Here is a 20,882-nt window from a genome sequence, read left to right on the forward strand (position 1 = left end):
TTCCTGAGCAGGCTACTTTCCAGATGCCTTGAGACTGATGTTCAAGTTTTCACCAACCCTGGACAAAAGATACTACCTCCATCTCCTGCCATCAGTTCTGGCAGCTCAGGCAAAGCTGGGGCCAAGGAGGCACATGGGAGGGGGAGGGTGACGGGTCTGCTCCTCTTGAAGAATTAGATGCAGGATGCTATCTGAGGAAAGAATCCTGCACCCACAGGAGATGGCCCTGATGGAGTTTCCCAAATGAGAGGCAGGATGCAGGTCAGGGTGCTGAGGCCATGAGTGCTTCAAGGGCAAAGCGCAGATGTGTTCATTTTTGGGTCCCCATGACCAGCTGAATGCCTGTGCACAGGCTCTCAGCAGCTGCCACTTGTTCCATGAGAGCAATGGCTCCCCTTCCCAGGTACAGAGGGCTCCCCAGCTTGCCACGAGCTCAAGGCTTAGCCACCCGAGAAGGCTGCTCTGTCTTGGAGACCCAAAAGGTAACAGTTCCAGGCATGTCACCCTTCAAGAGTTGTGAATATTCTGGAGGCCTCAACCGTGGACAAACCTCCATGTCGTGGATGGCTTCTGAATTTGGTGCAGGTGTGGAGGGACCTCTTCTCTGCCCAGCTCCCCTGCCTGTGGGGACAGGGTTGCTGTGCCTCCAGCCCTCCTCCTTCTCCCTCTGGGTTCCTCCCCCAGGGGAGGGCAGTTTCCACTCAGCTTGAGATTTGGGTACCACGGAAGGGAAACTCATGTGTTGGACAACGTCCTTCTAAAGATGACAAGGATTTAGGTAGGAATGTGTCTGCAGGTGACACAGTTACCCTCCACGCAGCAGCTGGATCATGGTCAGCATGACCTGTGACTGGTGATGGTCTGTTTCATGTGTGTTCGTAGCTGTTACACTGAGTAGGTAGCATTACATACATTACAGCAGCATGCATGATGCATTCTGAGAACATGACATCCTTTATTTTATCCCCAGAGAGGGAAAGATCAGACTGACCTCACCAGTTTATCCTCTTCAGCTCCAGGAAGCTAGTATTCCGACGCTTACCCTATCAGTGGCAAGTACCTGTGGTGGGGGTCTGATCAAATCATTCTTCCAAAATAGTGTCTGTAAGTCACGTTCAGAAGTCTGAAATTTAACATGAGATGTGCTGTCGTTACAAAAACAACCGCAGCAAACAACAGTGCACTGCTGCCCATCAGGGGTCTGAGAATGATGGCTTGGGACTCCAGCCAGGGCCCAGATGGGGCTGACGTGAAGGTCAGCCATGGAATGACTTTAGGAGACGCTGTTCCTGATCTTCATGATTGCACAGCTTCGACCTCTCCAGGCCATGTCACTTGCACTGAAACATGAAGAGCCCTTGCGATTAAGAGGCCTCATCCTGCACGGTCAGCATGTTGATGGCAGGATATTGTTCTTGTCCCTTCCTCAGCGTGTGAAAGGCCTCCATGACACAGATTCCCTAAGGGCTCTGTTGCCCAGAAACACAAGAAGGGTCTCAGTTTGCTCACCCAGTGCATGGAGGTGACTGTGAGTCTGCAGAGACTACTCTCATTCCTGCACCCCCTTTCCACCCCTGCTGTGTTGAGAACTCTACTCTCTGGCTCTGGGGCTTGTCTACCTTCCTCTGATTTGGGGGAGCAGAGATATGAGTGTCTGCTCCTAGAGGCCATGCTCCTGGGCACAGTCAACCCACCCAGAGGGTCTCAAGACTGATGAAAATGCTGTGAGTAGGTTGCCCCTGATTTGGAAAGGTGGTTTCTCACCTCCACTTTTGCAAGGGCATCTTAGAGCCACTGCCTGGTGTGAAGGACCAGAGGAGGCAGAGAGAGGGCAGAGGGCTACCCTGCAGGAGCCATCCAGATGCCCCATCATCACTTCCAGCGATGGAGGAGGTGGAGGAGGAGGAAGAGACAGGCATCAGACAGACACGCCTGGGTCTGGCTCGGTGCGCTTACCTGCAAACTGAGGGCAGCGTAACTCTTGGCACAGAGCGTTGCTCTGGGACTGCATGTCAGCTTGGCATCAGAGAAGAAAACTTCCACAGTCAATGGGTGCAGTTCATCACCTGCAGGGAAAACCAGGTACACTGTGAAGTGCATGACCACCCAGGTGGCACCTGGGGAACCTGGGAGTCCTATCCAGGAGCCCAGAGAAAGACTTGGGGAGAGGAAGGGGTTGGCCTGAAACAGGGAAAGGGAAGCCCAGGGGAATGGTGGCCAGTGGTTTTCATCCTCCCCTGCTAGTGTGCAGACAGGGTCCCTGGATCTGGTGGTTGATGTTGATCATGTGAGATGTGCTCTCTGTCATGGCAGGGATGACCTCACAGGCCTTGCTGGATCAGGAGTGACCCTCCTCATGACCCCACCACCATTTGTGCTGGTGGTCAAAAGGCCACCAAACCACCCTCAGTGGCAATAGTCTCCACATTCTAGGACATGGAGAAAGGACTGGTGACCAAACCATGCTAACACAAGACAGGGGCACCTTCCATTGAGAATTCACAAAGTAGGCTGCTGCTGCACTCAGTCTGCAATGGACTGGATCGGCGTGAGTTCAGTACAACAGGACCCAGTAAAATAAATCCCTGCCAGGCTTGGAATAAAGGCCTGGAGCAGCGAAGCCACCAGGTACTGCCTCCAAGAGGTATCTCAGAGGCCAGCTGTCCAGCCTCCTCTGACAGTGCCCAGCCTTGTGGTCAGCCTGGCCCCATGGTCAGCCCTTCCAGGCATTGGCGGTACCGTTCTCAGGGTATTACAGACAGATGCAACCGAGAAGATGAGAGTGAGCCTGAGAACCAGCAGAGGGATGAGTACTCCTCATCCCCGCCCCTACCGCCTGCACCTCTAGAGAGAGGGCAGATCTGGGACCCCAAGTAGGTAGGGAAGTCGGGGGATGCAAATGGAAAGAGCAGAGAATTTCACTGAGAGTCTCTGGACGACATAGAGCTTGGTGGGCAAAGGTCAGAGACGTCTGGAGCTGCTGCAGGGCCGGCTGCGGTGGAAGGAAGGAGATGCAGGTCCCTGTGGTAGCAGCGCATCTCTGGCGGTACCAGCACTGTCTATGTTGGGTTTCCTGGAGGCAGACCCTGAGATGGGGAGGTTTGTGGGGAGTGCTCTCAGAACACACCCATCAGGAAGCTAGACCGAGCTGTGGCTGAAGGGAATCCTCGCTGATCCTCAGGGCTCTGGAGCCGAGACAGCCCTACGGAGTTTCCACATTGGAAGGGAGCCAGCACTGGCTTCAGGCTGCCCTTGGGAGGGGCAGTCGTGGGTGATGCTGCACCCTGAGGGAGATTCCCAGCGCAGCCACCACAGTGAGCAATCAGCCACTCGTCGCCCTTCAGAGGGGACCCAGGCTGGGCATCCCTGGACCCTGTCCAGTGATGGGGCTTCAGCCTCGGAATGCACCAAAAACAGGCAAACCTCATTTCATTGCACTTCACTTTGTTGTGCCTCACAGATACTGCATTTTTTTTTTTACAAATTGAAGCTTTGGGACAACCCAGCATCCACCAAGCTTAGTGGTGCCATTTTTCCAACAGCGTGTGTTCACTTCAAGTCTCTGTGTCACATTTTGGTAAGTCTCACAGTGTTTCACACATTTTCATTATTATTATATCTTCATGGTGATGTGATCAGTAATTTTTGGTGTTAATTATTGGAATTGTTTTGGGCACCACAGACCATGCCATGTAAGACAGTGAACTTAATAAGTGATGTGTGTGTTCTGACTGCTCCACGGACCCACCATTCCCCCGTCTCTCTTTCTCTTCCCCAGGCCTGCCTTTTCCCTGCGACACAACAATATTGAAATTAGGCCATTTAGTAACCCTAAATGACCTCTAAGTACTGAAGTGAAAGCTATAGTCAAACATCTCTCACTTTTAAGTCAAAATTAGAAACGATTAAGCGTGGTGAGGAAGGCATGTCAAAAGCTGAATGTCAGAAGCTGAGATAGGCCGAAACTTGTGCCAAACACTTATCTAAGTTGTGAATGAAAAGGAAAAGTTTTTGAAGGATATTAAAAATGTTACTCTAGTGAACACACGTATTATAAGAAAGTCAAACAGCCTAATTGCTAATATGAAGAAAGTTTGAGTGGTCTGGATTAAAGATCACACTAACTGTAACATTCCCTTAAGCTAAAGCCTAATCCGGAGCAAGGCCTTATCTCTGTTCAATTCCATGAAGGCTGAGAGAGGTGAAGAAGCTAAAGGAGAGACGTTTGAAGCTGGCAGAGGTCGGTTCACGAGGTTCAAATAAAGAAGCCACCTCTGTAACATAAGAGTATAAGGTAAAGCAGCAAGTGCTGATGAAAAAGCTGAAGCAAGTTATCCAGAAGATCTAGCTGAGATCACTGATAAAGGTGGCGACACTAAATGACAGATTTTCAGTGTAGACAAACAGCCCTATATTGGACGATTATGCCATCTAGGGCTTTCATAGCTAGAGAGGAGACATCAAGGCCTGGCTTCAAAGCTTTAAATGAGAGGCTGACTCTTGGTAGGTGCTAATGCAGCTGGTGACTTTAAGTGAAGCCAGTGTTCATTTACCATTCCGAGAACCCTAGGCTCTTAAGAATTATGCTAAACCTACTCTCCCTGTGCTCTAGAAATGGAACAACCAAGCCTGGATGACAGCACATGTGTTTACAGTATGGTTTCCTGAATATTTTAAGCCCACTGTCAAAGCCTACTGTTCAGAAAAAAAAATTCCTTTTAAAATATTACTGCTCATTGACAGTGTACCTGGTTATCCAAGAACTCTGATGGAGATGTGCAGGAAATGAATGTCGTTTTTATGCCTGCTAACACAGCATCCATTCTTCAGCTCATGGATCAAGGAATAGTTTAGACTGTCAAGTGTTCTTACTTAAGAAATACTTTTTTTTTTTTTTTCCCCTAAAACAGAGTTTCACTCTGTATCACCCAGGCTGGAGTGCAGTGGCATAATCTCGGCTCACTGCAACCTCTGCCTCCTGGGTTCAAGCCATTTTCCTGCCTCAGCCTTCCGAGTAGCCGGGATTACAGGCATGTGCCACCACACCCAACTAATTTTTGTATTTTTTTAGTAGAGACAGGTTTTCATCATGTTGGCCAGGCTGGCCTCAAACTCCTGATCTCAAGTGATCCACCTGCCTTGGCCGCCCAAAGTGCTGGGATTACAAGCGTGAGCCAACACACCTAGCCAAGAAGTACATTTCAGAGGCTCTAGCTGCCATAGGTGGTGGTGATTCCTCTCATGGAACTGGGCAAAGTAAATTGAAAACCTTTTGGAAAGGATTCACCATTTTAGGGCTATTATGAACATTTGTGATTCATGGGAGGAGGTCAAAATACCAACCTTAACGGGAGTTTTGAAGAAGTTTCTTCCAGTCCTCATGGATGACTTTGAGTGGTTGGTTCAGGACTTCCGTGGAGGAAGTCATTGCAGATGTGGTGGAAACAGCTAAAGAAGTAGAATTAGAAACTGAACCTGAAGATGTGACTGAATTAGCTGCAATCTCATGAGAAAACTTGAACAGGTGAGCAGTTGCTCTTTATGGATGAGCAAGAAAGTAATTTCTTGAGATAGAATCTACTCCTGGTGAAGATGCTGGGAACGTGGTTGCAATAGCAACAAAGGGTTTAGAATAGCACATAAACAGTTGACAAAGCAATGGCAGAATTTAAGAAGATTGACTCCAATTTTGAAAGAAATTCTACTGTGGGTAAATGCTGTCAAACAGTATCACATGCTATAGAGAAATCTATTGTGAAAGGAAGAGTCAATATTGTAAACCTCATTGTCTTATTTTAAGAAATTGCCACAGCCACCCCAGCTTTCAGCCGCCACCACCCTGATTAGTTAGCAACTATTCACATCAAGATAAGACCCTCCACCAGCAAATAAATTATTGACTCCCTGAAGGCTCAGATGATCATTAACATTTTAGGGGAATAAGATGTTTCTTTTTTGAGACTAGTCTCACTCTGTTGCCTAAGCTGGAGTGCCCTGATGCTATCTCTGCTCACTGCAACCTCTGCCTGCTGGGTTCAAGTGATTCTCCTGCCCCAACCTCCCTAGTAGCTGGGATTACAAGTGCTTGCCAACATGCTGGGCTAATTTTTATATTTTTAGTAGAGATGGGGTTTCACCACGTTGGCCCGGCTCGTCTCAAACTCCTGACCTCAGGTGATCTGCCTGGCTCAGCCTTTCAAAGTGCTGGGATTACAGGCACGAGTCACCGTGCTGGGCCAAATAAAGTATTTCTTAATTAAGGTATTTACATTTTTTTAAGACATAATGCTATTGCATACTTAATAAGCTACTATATAGTATAAACATAACTTTTACATACATTGGTAAACCGAAAATTTGGGTGACTCACTTTATTGCAATATTTGCTCTATCAAAGCAGTCTGGAACCAAACCCACAAATGTCTCACAGGTATGCTTATACCTGGAGGGCTGTCAAAACACAGATTGCTGGGCCTTACACCAGGAGCTCCAGGGTGAGGCCCCAGAATCTGCATCTCTAACAAGTTCCAGGTGAGGCCAGTACCACTGGCCCAGGTTCACACTTCAGGGGTCCCTGCACACTAGCCCCACACACAGTGTCACAGGGGCTCAGTCGAAAAAGACACAGCTCTCAAGCTGGCCTCACAGTCGTGCCACTCTAACTTTCTTCCATGAACTCTGTGACACTGGGTTCTATCTGGAAGAACCCAATCTCAACCCACGCAGCTTGCTGTGGGATCCCAGGAAATCAGAAGACCCCAGCAGTTTCTGCTGACTGGGCTGAGCCAGACCATGATGTCAGCCCTCAGGGAAGGGGCGAAGGCAGCAGTGCTCAGGGGCTGGCCATTCCGAGGCCATACCTGCAGCTCCCCACGCACTCGCGCACACTCCTCATCCTCACCCTGCCTGCAGCTCCTGGTCGCCTCTGAGCTCCTGAGCCTGCGTCAGCCCTCTTTCCACAGGACTTGCCCAGCCCTGCCCAGCGCCCCCCCAGCCCCCGAACTCCTGTGCAGCTCTGACAGCACTCCTACTGTCAGTCTTCCTGCTGCACCTTGATGGAAGAGGTGAGGAGGGAGCACACGTCTCCCTAACTCGAGCCAGCATGGCCCTGGGAGAAGAGCAGAAGTGGGACTTCTAGTAGGAGAACTGGGAATCATTTACTTATTTTAGAAGAAGCATGAGCAAGCCAGCATCTAGAGGAGAAAGGGTATGAAATTAGCGAAGGCACTAAAATACTTTGGTTTACTCTGATTAGAGCGGAAGAGAAATCTGCAGACAATTAGCAGCAAGTGGGATCTTGCTATAGAAATAAGGAAGTAGTATGGGTAAGCGAAGGCTGTGCTGTTAGTTTCAACAGGCTGCACGTGAAATCAGACACACACCATGCCCAGCTGGGTCGGCCCAGCCACCAGTCTGTCCTGTCTGTGCACCGTCCCGGGTGCGGTGAGCCCCTGGCTCTGTGCCTGACTGCACACCTGCAGTGGCCACTTCTGCCTGGAGGAGGCTGTACTTGTCCTCAGCAACCTGCCCTCCAGAGGCGCTTTTTCTAATTGGCATGAAAGCCCTATATACGCTACCAGGTGGTGGTGAGGAAGGCTCTCTGAGCCTAAAATCCCATGATTGCCTTAAATAAGTACTTGAAGTACCAACCTGTGAGAATCCAAAGAGGTGAGGTCTGAGCCTGCAGGGCGGCCTCAGCTGGTCTCAAGTGTTATGGAGATGGCCTGAGTGCTCCGCAGGGCCTGTGTTGATCTGCCAAGGTGGGTTCTGAAGCAAATGGAAGGTGGGAGTTGGGCCCAGGAGCCAGGAGGATGTGAGCCCTCCTACCTGCAGGTGCCACCTGATTCTCCCTGCCATGCCAGGCCCAGGCGCACGTGTCTGTGAAGACTGGCTCACCACTCTTAAGTGTGGGAGATGCCATCCAGCTCAGCCAGGAGACTCTGAACTGGCAGTCCTGGCAGGATGCAACTCACGGATGGTGGGAAACGAGGTAACTGTTGATATCCCTGTGGCTGTAGGGGGCAGTGGCAGAGACCCTGAGAGTGGGAGGGTGGCAGGTTGGAAAGGGCTGGTCTCTGGGCCAGATTGCTCTTCATCCCTCCAAGGCCTCCTCCTCTTGAGTCCCTCAGAGAGGACAGCAGATGCAGGTGACCCCGACCTGGGCCAGGGCCCACCCCACACGAGCTGCGTGCCGGAAAACAGACCCAGCTCATCTGTCTGCTTTTGGTGTCCCCTACAAAGCACCCAGAGGAAGAAAATTAGGCGGAGAAGAGATTTTTCAAGGTGAAGCCAGGCTTATTTACATTCCGGTTCCCCCAGCAACCTACACCTAGAGACCGAACTTAAAATAGAGACCAGAGGGAAGGATTACTCATCGACAGAACAAACATACGACGAAGAGGCCAAGCGCACTAGTGCCCTGGTGCACGTCGGAGCAGCATCTCCTTATGGGTGGGCCACACCGGGCCTGTGCTTGGAGTGAGAGGGCTGGCATATCCCATTCAGAACCCCAGCCTCCCCCGGGCCACACCTCAGTGCCACTGAAGCTCTCATCTTACCCAAGCCCTGCCCCAGCTGTGCCCCAGGCTGCACTGACAGCTCCAGCAGCCCAGCCTTGGCCTTACCCCTGAACATGTGTGACCATGGACAGAAGCTCCATTTCCTCGAGCCTTTGTGTCCACCGGCTTAAAACCTCTGCAAGAAAGCCATAGACAGCCCTGGGGAGGAAGCACGTTGCACAGGGCCTCCCGAGTGTGGTAGCCCCGCTGGAGTTTCCATGCTCCCAAGCCACCGAGCTTCACACTGTGCAGGGAACCTGCAGCGGTCTGGAGGAGAGAGTGGCTCAGCCCCAGTCAGGGGGTGCAGCCCCAGCCAATCTACAGAACAAAGCCTCCGTGGAGCACAGCCCACCCTGCACAGGACACTGCGCCCCCAGCTCTGCGCCTTGCCCACCAGCCCAGCCCAGGAGCAGGATGGAGAGGAGTCCCTGAACCGTGGTCAGCAGTCTGGGCATGTTCTGGGCCTGCTCTGGCAACTGACAAGCCTCCCACTCCAGAGCAAATGTGGCCCCGGCCCCCAAGACCAACTGAAAGCAGCAGTTGGTTCGGCCTGAGTCGCACACCACCCACCCCTGGCCAGGAGCCAACTCGGCTGCGCATTCTACACATGGCCATTGAAACAGACTGTTCTGACGCCATAAAACGACAGATGAGGCTAACTTAAGCAGGATTTACACTCAATTATATTTCTTTGAGAGCAGGCATATCACTTTGTGCATCACTGTTATTGATTCACAAGCCTTCTGCGGATCCAAGCTGTCTCTGCACTCTTCCTCTCCTCTTCTGCCTTCCTTTGCCTCAGCCCAGACTGTATGGAAGCCACCCTTCTCTCCCCCTTCTCTTTCCTCCTCCATTCCCTTCCCATCCTCTCCCATCCCCTCCTCCCTCCCCCTCTCTCCCTCTTTCTTATCCCCTCTCCTTCTCCACTCCTCCCCATTCTCCTCCCCTCCCCTCCAGCTTTCCTACATAGGCACACATTGGCTGAAATTGTATGTCATTTTCACTGGACTTTTCCCTTAGTAGTATTTCCTCTATGGTGGTCAGAACAGAATCACACCCTGGGTTCTCTCTGTTTGTCACCTGGACACAGCATTGAAACTGTGAACACAGGGAGGAGTGGGGGCCTCTCCTGATGGCTTCGTGTATCCTTCTGAAGCCCAAAGTTGGTCCTAACTTCATTGTCAGTGTTCAGACAGGGAACGAAAGACACCAGCCACACAGGATGTCCCCAGGGGGAGGGCATGGGGGACACCTGTAAGCAAAGGAAATAGCCAAGGTCACTGAATGAGGGCAGAGGGCCTTGTTATGTAGGATTAGGATGTTGGAAAAGGGTGGCAGATTTCACGTTAAGGCCAAGAAACTTTTAATCTCTACAAGATTCTCACATAGTTCCAGAATATTCCATACTGGGCCTCTTTTATTCCTGCTTGAACTCTTGTGAGCTGCATTCTGTTTCTGTTTTCACTTAGAAGTTTCCTCCAGCATCAGGGGGGTGCCGTGGGGGGTCTGTGAGCTTCCTCACAGACCCAGAGATGCAATGTGTGCACACGCCCCTGGACAGGGCCAACATGGCCACCCAGTGCCTGCACTGGTGTGAAATCCACCAGATCACTCTTCATTAACTTTAGTCTTTGGTCTCTTACTGAATTGAGGCCCCCACCAACTTCCCTGGCTGCAATCTTGTGAGCAAATAAAATAATCTGATAGGTTCTCTCCATCAGTTCAAAACCAACCTTCCTCAAATCCCAAAAATAGCAGAGCAATTTTCTAAGTATTATCCATTCCTTACAAGGAAAAGATATGGGTATAGTTAAGTACTTTATGAGAGTAGCTTGCCCCATGGGCAAGGGTGCTGAGTTAGAGGTACAGCATCTAAACCCTAGACGAGGATTTGCACCACTTAATTTGATCTTTTCTTATTTGCAAATAAGACTTAAAAGTAAGGCCAGGGTAATCCCAGCAATTTGGGAGGCTGAAATGGGAGGATTGCTTGAAACTAGGAGCTAAAGACCAGTCTGGGCAACATAGGGGGACCCCATCTTTACAAAAAATTAAGAAATTAGCCAGCATGATGGTGCACAGCTGTAGTCCCAGCTACTTGGGAGGCTGAGGTGGGAGGATCACTTGAGCCCAGGCGGTTGAGGCTGCAGTGAGCTCTGCTTGCACTGCTGCAGTCCAACCTGGGTGGGCAGGCTGAAATGCTGTCTCAAAAAAAAAAAAAAAGTCAAATAATTAATCATAGATCATTACTGCAAGGAAGTGTGCAACCAGTAATTTTCTAACTTAACTGCCTTTCCCCTGAAAAGGGCCTCTGAGGTCTCTTCCAGCTCTAGTTAATTGGATAAGCCAGGCAGGAAAACCAGGCCTGGTTAGATTAAGTGAGGAAAATCCAGCCCAAGTCTAGCTTAGCTCACCCTGAGTTTTCCCTAAGGTTTTCCTTGCTGAGAGCATCAGACTTTAGACAGTGGGAAGAAGAGGAAAAAACTGGAAGTCCAAAGACCTGACCCTGGGATGAAGTTCAGAGGGTCCTCAAGGGCCTTGGGGTCACTGTGCCTTACTGAGCTGCCTTCCCATCTGTCAGATGGGCAGGTGTCACTCCCAAGGCTGTGGGTGACAGGCCACCCCTTCCTTGTGGGCAGCTCCCTGCAGGCCTCCACCCTCCCCTGCCTATTGGGTTTGTTGTGAGAAGTGAGTCAGGGAGGGTGTATGGGCCCTCTGTAAACTGCAGAGCGCCCACAAACACTAGTGGCTCTTTTTAGATTGGTTTCCTCCAAAGACAACTTCCCCCCAGGAACACCAGCCAGTCCCCTGCTCCCCGGGAGGGCTCCCACTGATGCTGGCCTCATGCTCTGCCTGCAGGTACCTGGCGCTCTATGCCTACAAGCCCCAGAAGAGTGACGAGCTGGAGCTGCACAAGGGCGAGATGTACCGGGTCCTCGAGAAGTGTCAGGACGGCTGGTTCAAGGGGGCGTCCCTGAGGACTGGGGTCTCTGGGGTGTTCCCCGGAAACTACGTGACACCCGTTTCCAGGTGAGGGCATGGTGGTGGCAGCCTGGGCAAAGAGAGGGCAAGGGCCTGCATGCCCTACAGCCGTTGTTACTGCTGGAGGCCATGCTGTGGGTGAGGCCCAGAAGGCAGCAAGGCCCCCAGTGCCCAGGATTCAGCCCTGGCGTCCCCAGGCCTGCATTTTACCTTCTGAGCTGGGTTTGCACTCAACTCCTTTGCTGTCCTCAGCAGACACTGGCCACCAAGGGGAGAAGAACAGAAACAGGAGGGGCAGGGACAGGAAAGTCACCAGAGAGTGAGGTGTCAAGTGTGAGAGTGTGTTTGTGTGAGGACAGTCTGTGCACATGTAAACAGTGTGTTCAGTGTGTATGTGTGTGTACAGTGTGTGCATGCTTCTGTGTGCTTGTATGTATCTGTGCATGTGTGCAGTATATGTGTGGTGTGTGTGCCTGTGCATGTGCATATGCATACTGTAAGCACAAGGCGTGTGCACATATGCAGTGTGTCTGTATAGTGTGTGCATGTGTGTGTGTGCAAAATGTGGGTACAGCATGTGTGTGTGCAGTATGTATGCACATGTGTGCAGTGTGTGTCATCACATATAGATGTGTGATATGTAAAACACTATATACATATATGCAAAGGAAAAATGATATATTCCCAAAAGTTAACAATTGTTGAGTAGTCGCATGGTGGTCATAGATTTTTTCCTTGTATTGTTAGTGTTTAGTAAGTTCTCTGTTCTATTACTTTTATAAAATAGCATATGTAATTTTAGAGTCACCGAAGGGATAAGGGGGTTGTCTGGGAACTTTTCACTGAGATGAGGGTCCACAGCTTGGTGATGTCAGTCAGCTTCACTCACAGAAGCCCCTCGTGGGCACGCCCTGTGTTGACACTGCAGGACACACACTGAAGCGAAAGACGTGGGCTTGGGTTTCTCCTGTCTTTGGAACAAGGCTACAGTGGAAACACTTAAATAACGCATAGACCCTGCTCTGATTGCTGGGCTGATTCCTACTTCCCGAGTGGTCTTGGGACACACGGTGTGTTGATTTGAGTGGCTCTAGTTCCCAAGGTGATCTTCAGCCAGGGCCTCTCTCAAGGTGCCCAGAGGCGCCCAGGGGATGATGGAGTCGCCCAAGGCCTGGAAGGTCTGCAGGCACAAAGCTGAAGGGACAGTTAGAGATCCTTCGCTCAGGTGATGCTCAGCAGGGAAAAGCTTGAAAAGCAAACTGCGGAGGGGCTTCAGGAAATGCCCCCATCAACCCAGCCACCTGGTCAGAGGGGTGACTGCTTAGGGGGTGAGCTGCCCATGGCCTCCTGGGGCTTCTTCAGCGGTGTGGGGTGACTTGCCCAGTGTGCGCAGCCCTGAGGAAGGTCTCTGGTCTGGATTTCCCATGCCAGTAGGTATGAGTTGGCCCTCTCAGTCTGCAACCGGCCTATGCTTGAAGCCCCTGGCCTGGAGTTGGGCTCACCTGTCGTGTTATCAGATGGCCCTTCCCGGAAAGGGCAGGTTACCCCTCTAGGATAGGGACACCCTGCCCAGCTGGCGCCCTCCAGGAAGGCGCAGCCTTAGATGGTGGGTGTCCACACCTTCGGGCTCACCCCCACTGCTGGGGGACATCACCCTGTCACACACCCCACTCCCATGTGAGGAGGCAGGTTCTTCCTCCGTGCAGCAGGCTAGAGCAGCAGCTTCTGAGGGAGGCCAGAGGCTTCCCAGTTTCTCTTCCCTGATTCTTCCTTTACCCTTATCTGAGAACTTCCACGGACCTTCAGAAATGTAAAGCCTCCGGTTTAAATCCAGCTTCCTTGCATGGCACTGGGGCCCTCCACCACCTGGCCGGGCAACTCCTGATGAGCACCAGTCAGCATCACCGCAGGGAGCTCTTTTAGGTGGCCCTACCCTCACAATACTGGAATGCCTTCCACCCTCTTCCTGTTTCTGAATTACACCCATGAATATCCTTCACGAGCTGGGTCCTAAGTCCACTTGCTATATGAAGCCTTGCCTGGAGGACCCCATCCTTGCCTGTGCCATAGTTGGGATAGATGGCTCTGCCCACTATGTCATCACAAGCAGCCCACTGGCAAGTTCTGCCTGTTAAGGTCACCTGCAGGCATGCAGGGTCCTCTCACAGGCCAGCCCCTGGGCCATAGCCATCTCCAGCTTTGTGTCCCTGGCTCATTGCTTACCATGTGCATATACAAGGTGCTCAGTAAATGCAGGTTGAATCAATAAATGAAATCTAATTGTTCTGATCAAAATATCTCCTTAAGAACTGTCTTCTCCTGCTGCCAGGGAGTTTGTTTTGAGAAGATTCTCCAGCTCCTGACACTAGGACTCTGTGGGTGGCCCGGGACTTTCCCTCTACCTCTGTTGTGTGCCTCCTGGTTGCTCACGCCCCTCAAGCCCTCTTGGTCTGTGTTTTGTAAAGAATGGCAGAGCAGGGAAGAACCATTAAGCAAAAGCCACTCCAAATCTTGCCTTGGTAACTGCAGTGTTGGGAGGCCACTGAGTGTCCTCTCTGGTTCCTCAGAGAAGGAAATGTCAGCTGCCCCTGGGTCAGTATGTTGGAGGCCATGCCTCCCTCACTCCTATCCATAGCTCAGCACAAAACAGGAAATCTGGCCTTGGTCTTTATCCTCAGAAGTGGAAGACAGCTGTCCCCCTCCAAGGCTGTGCCCCCAGGACTTATACTTTCTTGATCCCTACTGGGTTCAGGACAATTGCCAAAGCCACCCAGCAGAAGGCAGTGCCTTTACTGGCAGTGGTTGGAGGGTGGGCGAAGGCCCGGCCCTTCGTGCACAGACCTGGATCCATCAGCTGTGTTTGTCCCCACCGTGCTGGAAGGCTCTGGAGTGCTGTGGGCTCTTGGGGCTGGGAGTGTAGTGCTCAAAGTTGAACATTCCGAGTTCATTTAAAAACTAGGTGTGGGAGCAGGTGTGTGGCTCTTCCTGTGACAGCAGGCACTAAGGACGTAGGACTAGCAGAGGGTATCTCTGCATTCCTGCCATGAGGGCAGAGGGAGAGGGTTGTCTACTGTCATGAGAGGCAGATATGTGTCTGCATCTGTTGTGTTCAGACTTGTCAGTATCACCTTGCAAATTAGTGACTCATCATTTGTGAGCCCACTTCATTTAGTTTTAAAAATGATTTCCTTGGGGAAAAGTGAGCTCCATGGATAACAAATGGGAGTTTTAAATTCGTGGTTTTGGCTGACCTGGTAACAAGCTTGATTACTGGGGTGAAGTTCAGCACAGCTCTGAGGGCTGAGGAAGGAGGATACCACCCTGGGTCCCTTAGCTTGTGAGTCCTTTTCCAAGAGGCCCCTCTCCCTGCAGCTGCTGTGCAGAAGCCCTCACTCTGTTTTGCCAGGAGCTTCCCCGCTAGAGGCCAGGCCCAGCGGTACCAGCCACAGGGAGATGGCTGGACCAGGCCCAGGAGACATGGGGCAGGCAGCCTGTTCTCCCACCTGTGGCTTCTGGTGTGTCTTGAAATAAGATCCTGAAGGGACAGAACCGGGGGAATTTACCCAGCTCTTGGACAAATGGAAGACATTTAATTCCCCTGAAACTGAATCCACAGAAACTTCTGAGCCCCTAACTCAGCCATATTTCACACTGCTGCCTCCAGGGCATGGATTAAGTGCAAATACACAGAGGGACAGCATGGCAAGACCCATTTCCAGAGTGGCTATGTTCCTCTTCTGAGAGCTGGTTTCATCTGGAAACTTCGGAGTGAAAGTGCATGTACTTCTGGTATGGAGCTGCAAGCTCCTGGACATTCTCAGAAGGATGTCGTGCTGGTGTGCCCTTTCCCAGCAGCCAGCAGGTGCGAGGTGGCAGCCGTGCCCAGAGGCGGCCAGCATCCTTGCCATCCTTTCCCGCACGTGCTGGATGCGTCAAGGCCTCGCGGGACGTGACTGAGTCATCTGTTCTTTCTGGATGTATCTGGAGACACAGCTGTTTGTAGGAACAAATTAAGGCAGTAGATCTGGTATAAAAGATTTGATTCGGCTCATTCCTCTGTTTCTCAGGGTGGCTTTGCTATCTCTTAAATATTTCACACTGAGAATTCAGCCCCCCATGGAGGTTTTATAAAGGGGGCCCTTCTGCCAAGTGACAAGCATTGTTTTAGGGCTTTGTCTCAAGATTAGTTGGCCTTCATCTCTCAGAGCCAGCAGGTCAGAGTGAGGCTCTGCCAGAGGCCCAGGTGGTGCTATCACCTCTGAGCCTCTCATCAGAATTACTTCTGCTTTCTCTCCACAGGGTGCCTGCAGGAGGGGCGGGGCCTTCCCGGAATAATGTGGTCGGAGGGTCTCCACTGGCCAAAGGGATAACCACAACCATGCACCCAGGCAGTGGGAGTCTAAGCAGCCTGGTCACTGCCACGAGGCCCGCCCTGCCCATCACCACTCCCCAGGCCCACGCCCAGCACCCCACAGCCTCGCCCCCAACAGGCAGCTGTCTACGGCACTCAGCCCAGCCAGCGGCCAGCCAAGCCCGGAGCACCATTTCAACAGGTACATTCCCAGACTCACAGGGGCCTCACCCTGCGGGGCATCAACAAGGGAGCTTCCTGGGACATGCTCGTGAGACACATCTTGGCCCAGGGCTCCAGCAGTGCACGTGCTACCAGTGATATGTGCTTGCCATGCTCATGAATGTCTGATCTCCAGGAAAGTCACTTCCTTATCATGTGACCCATCCTGGCAGCTGAAGTTAATTTACAAATATTTACACATTTCATCATGGCAAGAGGGCCGCATGGACTAATGAGATTAACACCGGCACTTTCAGATGCCTCCCCTGTGAATGACTGTGGGCTAGCCACATGGGTCTTGCATCTGCCGGGCCCTGCAGGGCTTCCCAGATTGGAGGCATCTCACAGGACAGGGCTGGGTTGAGACTCAGGCCCAGACTCTTCCCTTTCTGAAGTGCTCTGAGGTGGGAGGAACGACAGCTGTGATCCTTCGCCTTCATGGCAGCTGGAGAAACTTAAGGAAAACCAGTTTGCCCCTGGGATGTGAGATGAAAAGAATGTACGGGGTGGACCTTAAGGGCATGCAGAAGGTAAGCACATCTTGGCTGGTGGCTTAGTGTTGACCTAATAAGAACTGCTGATGCTGGATTCACAGGGTGATCTGGGAGCCCATGCCACAGCACCCTCCACCACAGTGGAGCCAGTGACGCTGGCACAGTGCCAGTACCCCGGGGCAGGAGGTTGTAACACGGACTGTCTCTTCCTACCCAACCCTGTCCTCTCAGAAATCATCTCTTTTTCTCAAAGTGAGGCTTAAAGGGCAAAAAGAATGTAAATTCACAGAAACAATAAAATGAACTGTTTCTTAGACTAGCCAACACAATGACCCATTAGAAGTATCCAGGAAGCAGCTTCTCGGGTGGAAAGAGAAGACAACACTTAGCTCAGCAGAGGCCGTATTTCCTCCCATGTCTCAGCTGATGGGACAAGGGTGGGGGGTAAATGTCTGTCATCCACTTGCCCACCCAAGTGGGTGCAGGGTGGACTTCAGGTACCCAATGTCCAGCATCATCAGTGGGTACAGGTGGACTTTGGGTGCCTGGTGTCTGGCACCATCAGTGGGTGCAGGGTGGACTTTGGGTACCCAGTGTCTGGCATTATCAGTGGGTGCAAGTAGACTTTGGGTGCCTGATATCCAGCACCATCAGTGGGTACAGGGCAGACTTTGGGTGCCCCATGTCTAGAATCATCAGTGGGTACAGGGTGGACTTCAGGTGCCCAGTATCCAGCACCATCAGTGGTTACAGGGTGGACTTTGGGTACTCCATGTCCAGAATCACCAGTAGGTGCAGATGGACTTCAGGTGCCCTATGTCTGGCCTTGTGCTGGTGGTGTACCTGTCAAGCAATGGATAATTTAGCACTAGGAAAGCTTCATGGGTGCTCTCAGCACTGCCCTGGTGTCAGAGCCTCCAAGACCTACTCTTCCATCTCAGAGATTCTGTAAGTCCTTACTTAAATTAACCAAGAATGATTCTTTGTTTTCACAACCCTGGCTCCTGGGCCCTGGGAAAGAATCTGCAGCAATATTATCTGGTGCCTAAGCCCACCCCACAATCCATGACCTTCTGATCCACCATCCTTCAGCATGGTTTATGTGGATCTGTGTTTTCTGGTAGCCTCTATCTGGGGATACCGTCGTTGCAGTTGGCAAGTGATCTGGGGATCTGAAGCCGTGTTCTCTGACTGGTCAGAGGTAGCCAATATACTGATCTGCTTGACCCCTGGAGCACCCAGGCAGGACCAGGGGAGCAAGAGTCTCAGGCCAGGTCCCTTCTGGTTATAAACACCTCATCCAGTCAGCTCGGCATGCCATACAAATGTTTCCACGTGCACCAGCACTAGAAAGGGTGAGTGGCCTTGCTCATCACGGTGAGCCAGCATCCCAGCGCAGTGGCCCTGGATCGTCTGCCAGTATAATGGTCTTTCCACGCCAAGCCTTGCTAGAAATGTTCCCAGTTCAAAGAAGAAATGGAGCCCTGCCAGTCACTTCTCCCTCTGTGGAATAACAAGCAGTATCAAAAGAAATTGGCAAGGCTGTGGGGCAGTGCAACATTGTGTCTCAGTCTTCAATCACCATAGTAACCACGAGGGTGCCACAAGCATTCTCTTCCATCAGTTTAATGTTACACACGGGAGAGTGAGGCACGGGATGGTTAAACGGCTCCCCCATGCATCCCAGCCCACCACTTGTCCCCACGCTATTGCTGTCACAGCCAGGTTAAAGAATGGCTCCTACCGAGCCACATCAGTAAATTAAATGCCACTGAGTTCCCGCGGCATTTTCCACTTCATTCTGCATTTAGAGAGAGAAAAAATACTGTTGACAGTCCAAGTAATGGATTGTTCCCTGCAGTAATTGCCCATTTCAGCAGACCCCAACCCCGGCGGGTGGGAGGCATTTCATCAATGTTCTCATCTCGAGCCAAAGTCAGGCAGTTTGACAAAGGCTTAATTGCATTGGCCATAGCATCCAATATGATTTGTTCTACTTGATTAATGTAACTCCTCTCCCAAGGGCAGAACACCCCCTGTAAAGTGCCAGTGTTCCTTGCACGCTCCTGTCTGTGCTTAGCAGGGGCAGGAGTCCAGTGTAGCCATAAATTCATCAGCAAAATAGCACCAAGAAGGAGCTAGATACAGGCAAGGCACTCTGCAGGGATCTGGAAACAGAGGAGAACCAGACAAGTCCCATTTCCACCCCATTAGAGAGAATCACCAGAAAACAAAGTCCTGCAGTGGGGTTGGTAAAGCGCTGCAAAGGAGGCCTGGTTAGTTATTAAGAGAGTGTGGGGGACAGAGTTCATTCCAATGGGGGAGGATAGGAGAGGGAATGGGGGTAAGATTATGGAAAGTTTTCAAGAGGAGGTGATAATGCCTTGAATCTTAAAGGACAAATAGGAAGTGTCTGAGCAGACAAAGCAGAAAGAAGGTTCCGAGCAGAGCAACCAGCATGGGCAAAGGCCTGGCAACAAGCAAGAGCATAACTCTTGTTTTGGGGAACTTTGTTTAGTTGTGACATGACATATGGAAGGAGGAGAAGTCCAGTGTGTAAATGACAGTTCCCTTCAGAGGCACGCTGTCCTTTAAATCTGAAAGTTGGGTAGGGCTCAGCAGATAGCAGTGGGAGAGTGAGGGAAGCACTCAGGAAGGGGAAGCATGGGGAGCTCTTGGCCTGCAGAGGCCAGGTGCCCCTGGACACTGGAATATTGTCAGGGTGCAGGAGCAAAGAAAGACTCGCAGTGAGGCTGAAAAGCTAAGCAGGGTGGACCATGGAGGTTCTTCTAGACCATGTAAGGAATTTAGGTGTTTATCCTAAGGGCAGTGGGGCACATTAAAGGGTAGTAAATAATGGGCATAGTCCTATTTTTAGATTTAAAAGATTGAGCTAGACTTCTGTTTATGGCCAATCTGAAGTGATGAGGACAGGAATTACCCTCACACATGAAACCAATTTAAAAAGCCAAGTATGTAAAGCAACTGTTTTCAAGACACCAGACAACCAAGGACTGATTCACAAGAGAAGTTGCAGGCAGTGGCAAAAAGAGGCAGGTAACCAGGTGGAACCCCACAGGCTCTCTGCAATGAGGATGTGGAGATGAGAGTCTGTGTGACAGAGAGGGCTGGAGTTTCCAGGGCAGTGACCAGAGAGGAGAGAGCAGCACAGAGAGGCTGCAGAGCAAGCCCTCAGATCTTCAGTGGACAACTAACCTACGTATGCACATGAAAAACATACCCAAAGCCAGGAAAAGAATGAAAGAAAGAAAAGATTAGTCCTAACAGTGCCCAGAATACACACTATCTGGAAACAGTGCCTGTTCCCACCAGTCAGACTGGAAAAATAGCAGAAATCACTAGGCGTTGAGTAATCAACATAGGACCTTGCCTCTGTAGTGGGAAATGTTGTGTCCAGAGTGAACTCTGTTCTAGTTTCACCCAACAGAGCTCAAAAGCAGGACTCAAGAGTCAAGCTATTTCCAGTTAATTTACCTTTGTCCCAGAACAAAGCTTAAGAATATTTATAGGAATACAAAAAAAAAAAAAGATCCAGCTCTCAACAACATAAAAATCATAATGTCTGATGTCAAGTAAAAAATTATGAGACATGCAAAGGAGCAGGAAGATATGACTTATAATGAAGGGATCAGTCAATCAAAACTGACCCCAAACAGACATAGATGTTGCAAAGACGTTTAAACATGGTATTACAGGTGCCTTTCACATACTCAGAAAGTTAAGTAGAGACATAGAAGATGAGGCCCAAATCAAACTTCTGGATGTAAAAACTATAGTGTGTAAGATCAAGAATATATTAGATGGAATTAATGGCCGATTAAATACTGCTGAAGAAAAAATATTAGTGAACTTGAAGATATGGTAATAGAAGCCATGGAAAGTGAAACACAGAGATAAAAGGCAATTTTGAAAAATGAATGAAATTAGTAAGCAATGGGACAACTTTAAGTGCCCTAATATATGTGTAATTGGAGTCTCCAGTGTAGAGGAGAAGGGTGGGACAGAAAAATGATTTGAAGAAATAATGATCAAAATTGTTCCAAATTTGATGAAAACTACAAACACAGTTCAAAGACAGATGGTGAACACCAAGCACAAGAAACATTAAGAAAACTATGACAAGGCAAGTCACAATCAAATTGTTCAAAATCTGTGATAAAGAAAACCCTGAAAACAGTCAGAGGAAAATAGATACATTACCTGAAACAGAAAAAAGATAAGGATAAGGATGATGTCAAGAACAGTTCAAGTGAG

At 50.5% G+C, this 20,882-nt stretch overlaps 1 protein-coding gene across 1 annotated transcript in view; it reads left to right on the plus strand.

The window, feature by feature from the left end:
- The window catches only part of SH3RF3 (SH3 domain containing ring finger 3), a 367,719-nt gene that overhangs the window by 283,171 nt on the left and 63,666 nt on the right, over nt 1–20,882 (plus strand). The window contains exons 6-7 of the mRNA XM_012440715.2: nt 11,418–11,588; nt 15,840–16,093. Of these exons, the coding sequence (XP_012296138.2) occupies nt 11,418–11,588; nt 15,840–16,093 (425 nt within the window). The remainder of the gene's footprint in view (nt 1–11,417; nt 11,589–15,839; nt 16,094–20,882) is intronic.

Source organism: Aotus nancymaae, unplaced genomic scaffold, assembly GCF_030222135.1.
Source record: "Aotus nancymaae isolate 86718 unplaced genomic scaffold, 86718_ANA_hifiasm-v0.15.2.pri h1tg000155l, whole genome shotgun sequence".
NCBI lineage: Eukaryota > Metazoa > Chordata > Mammalia > Primates > Aotidae > Aotus > Aotus nancymaae.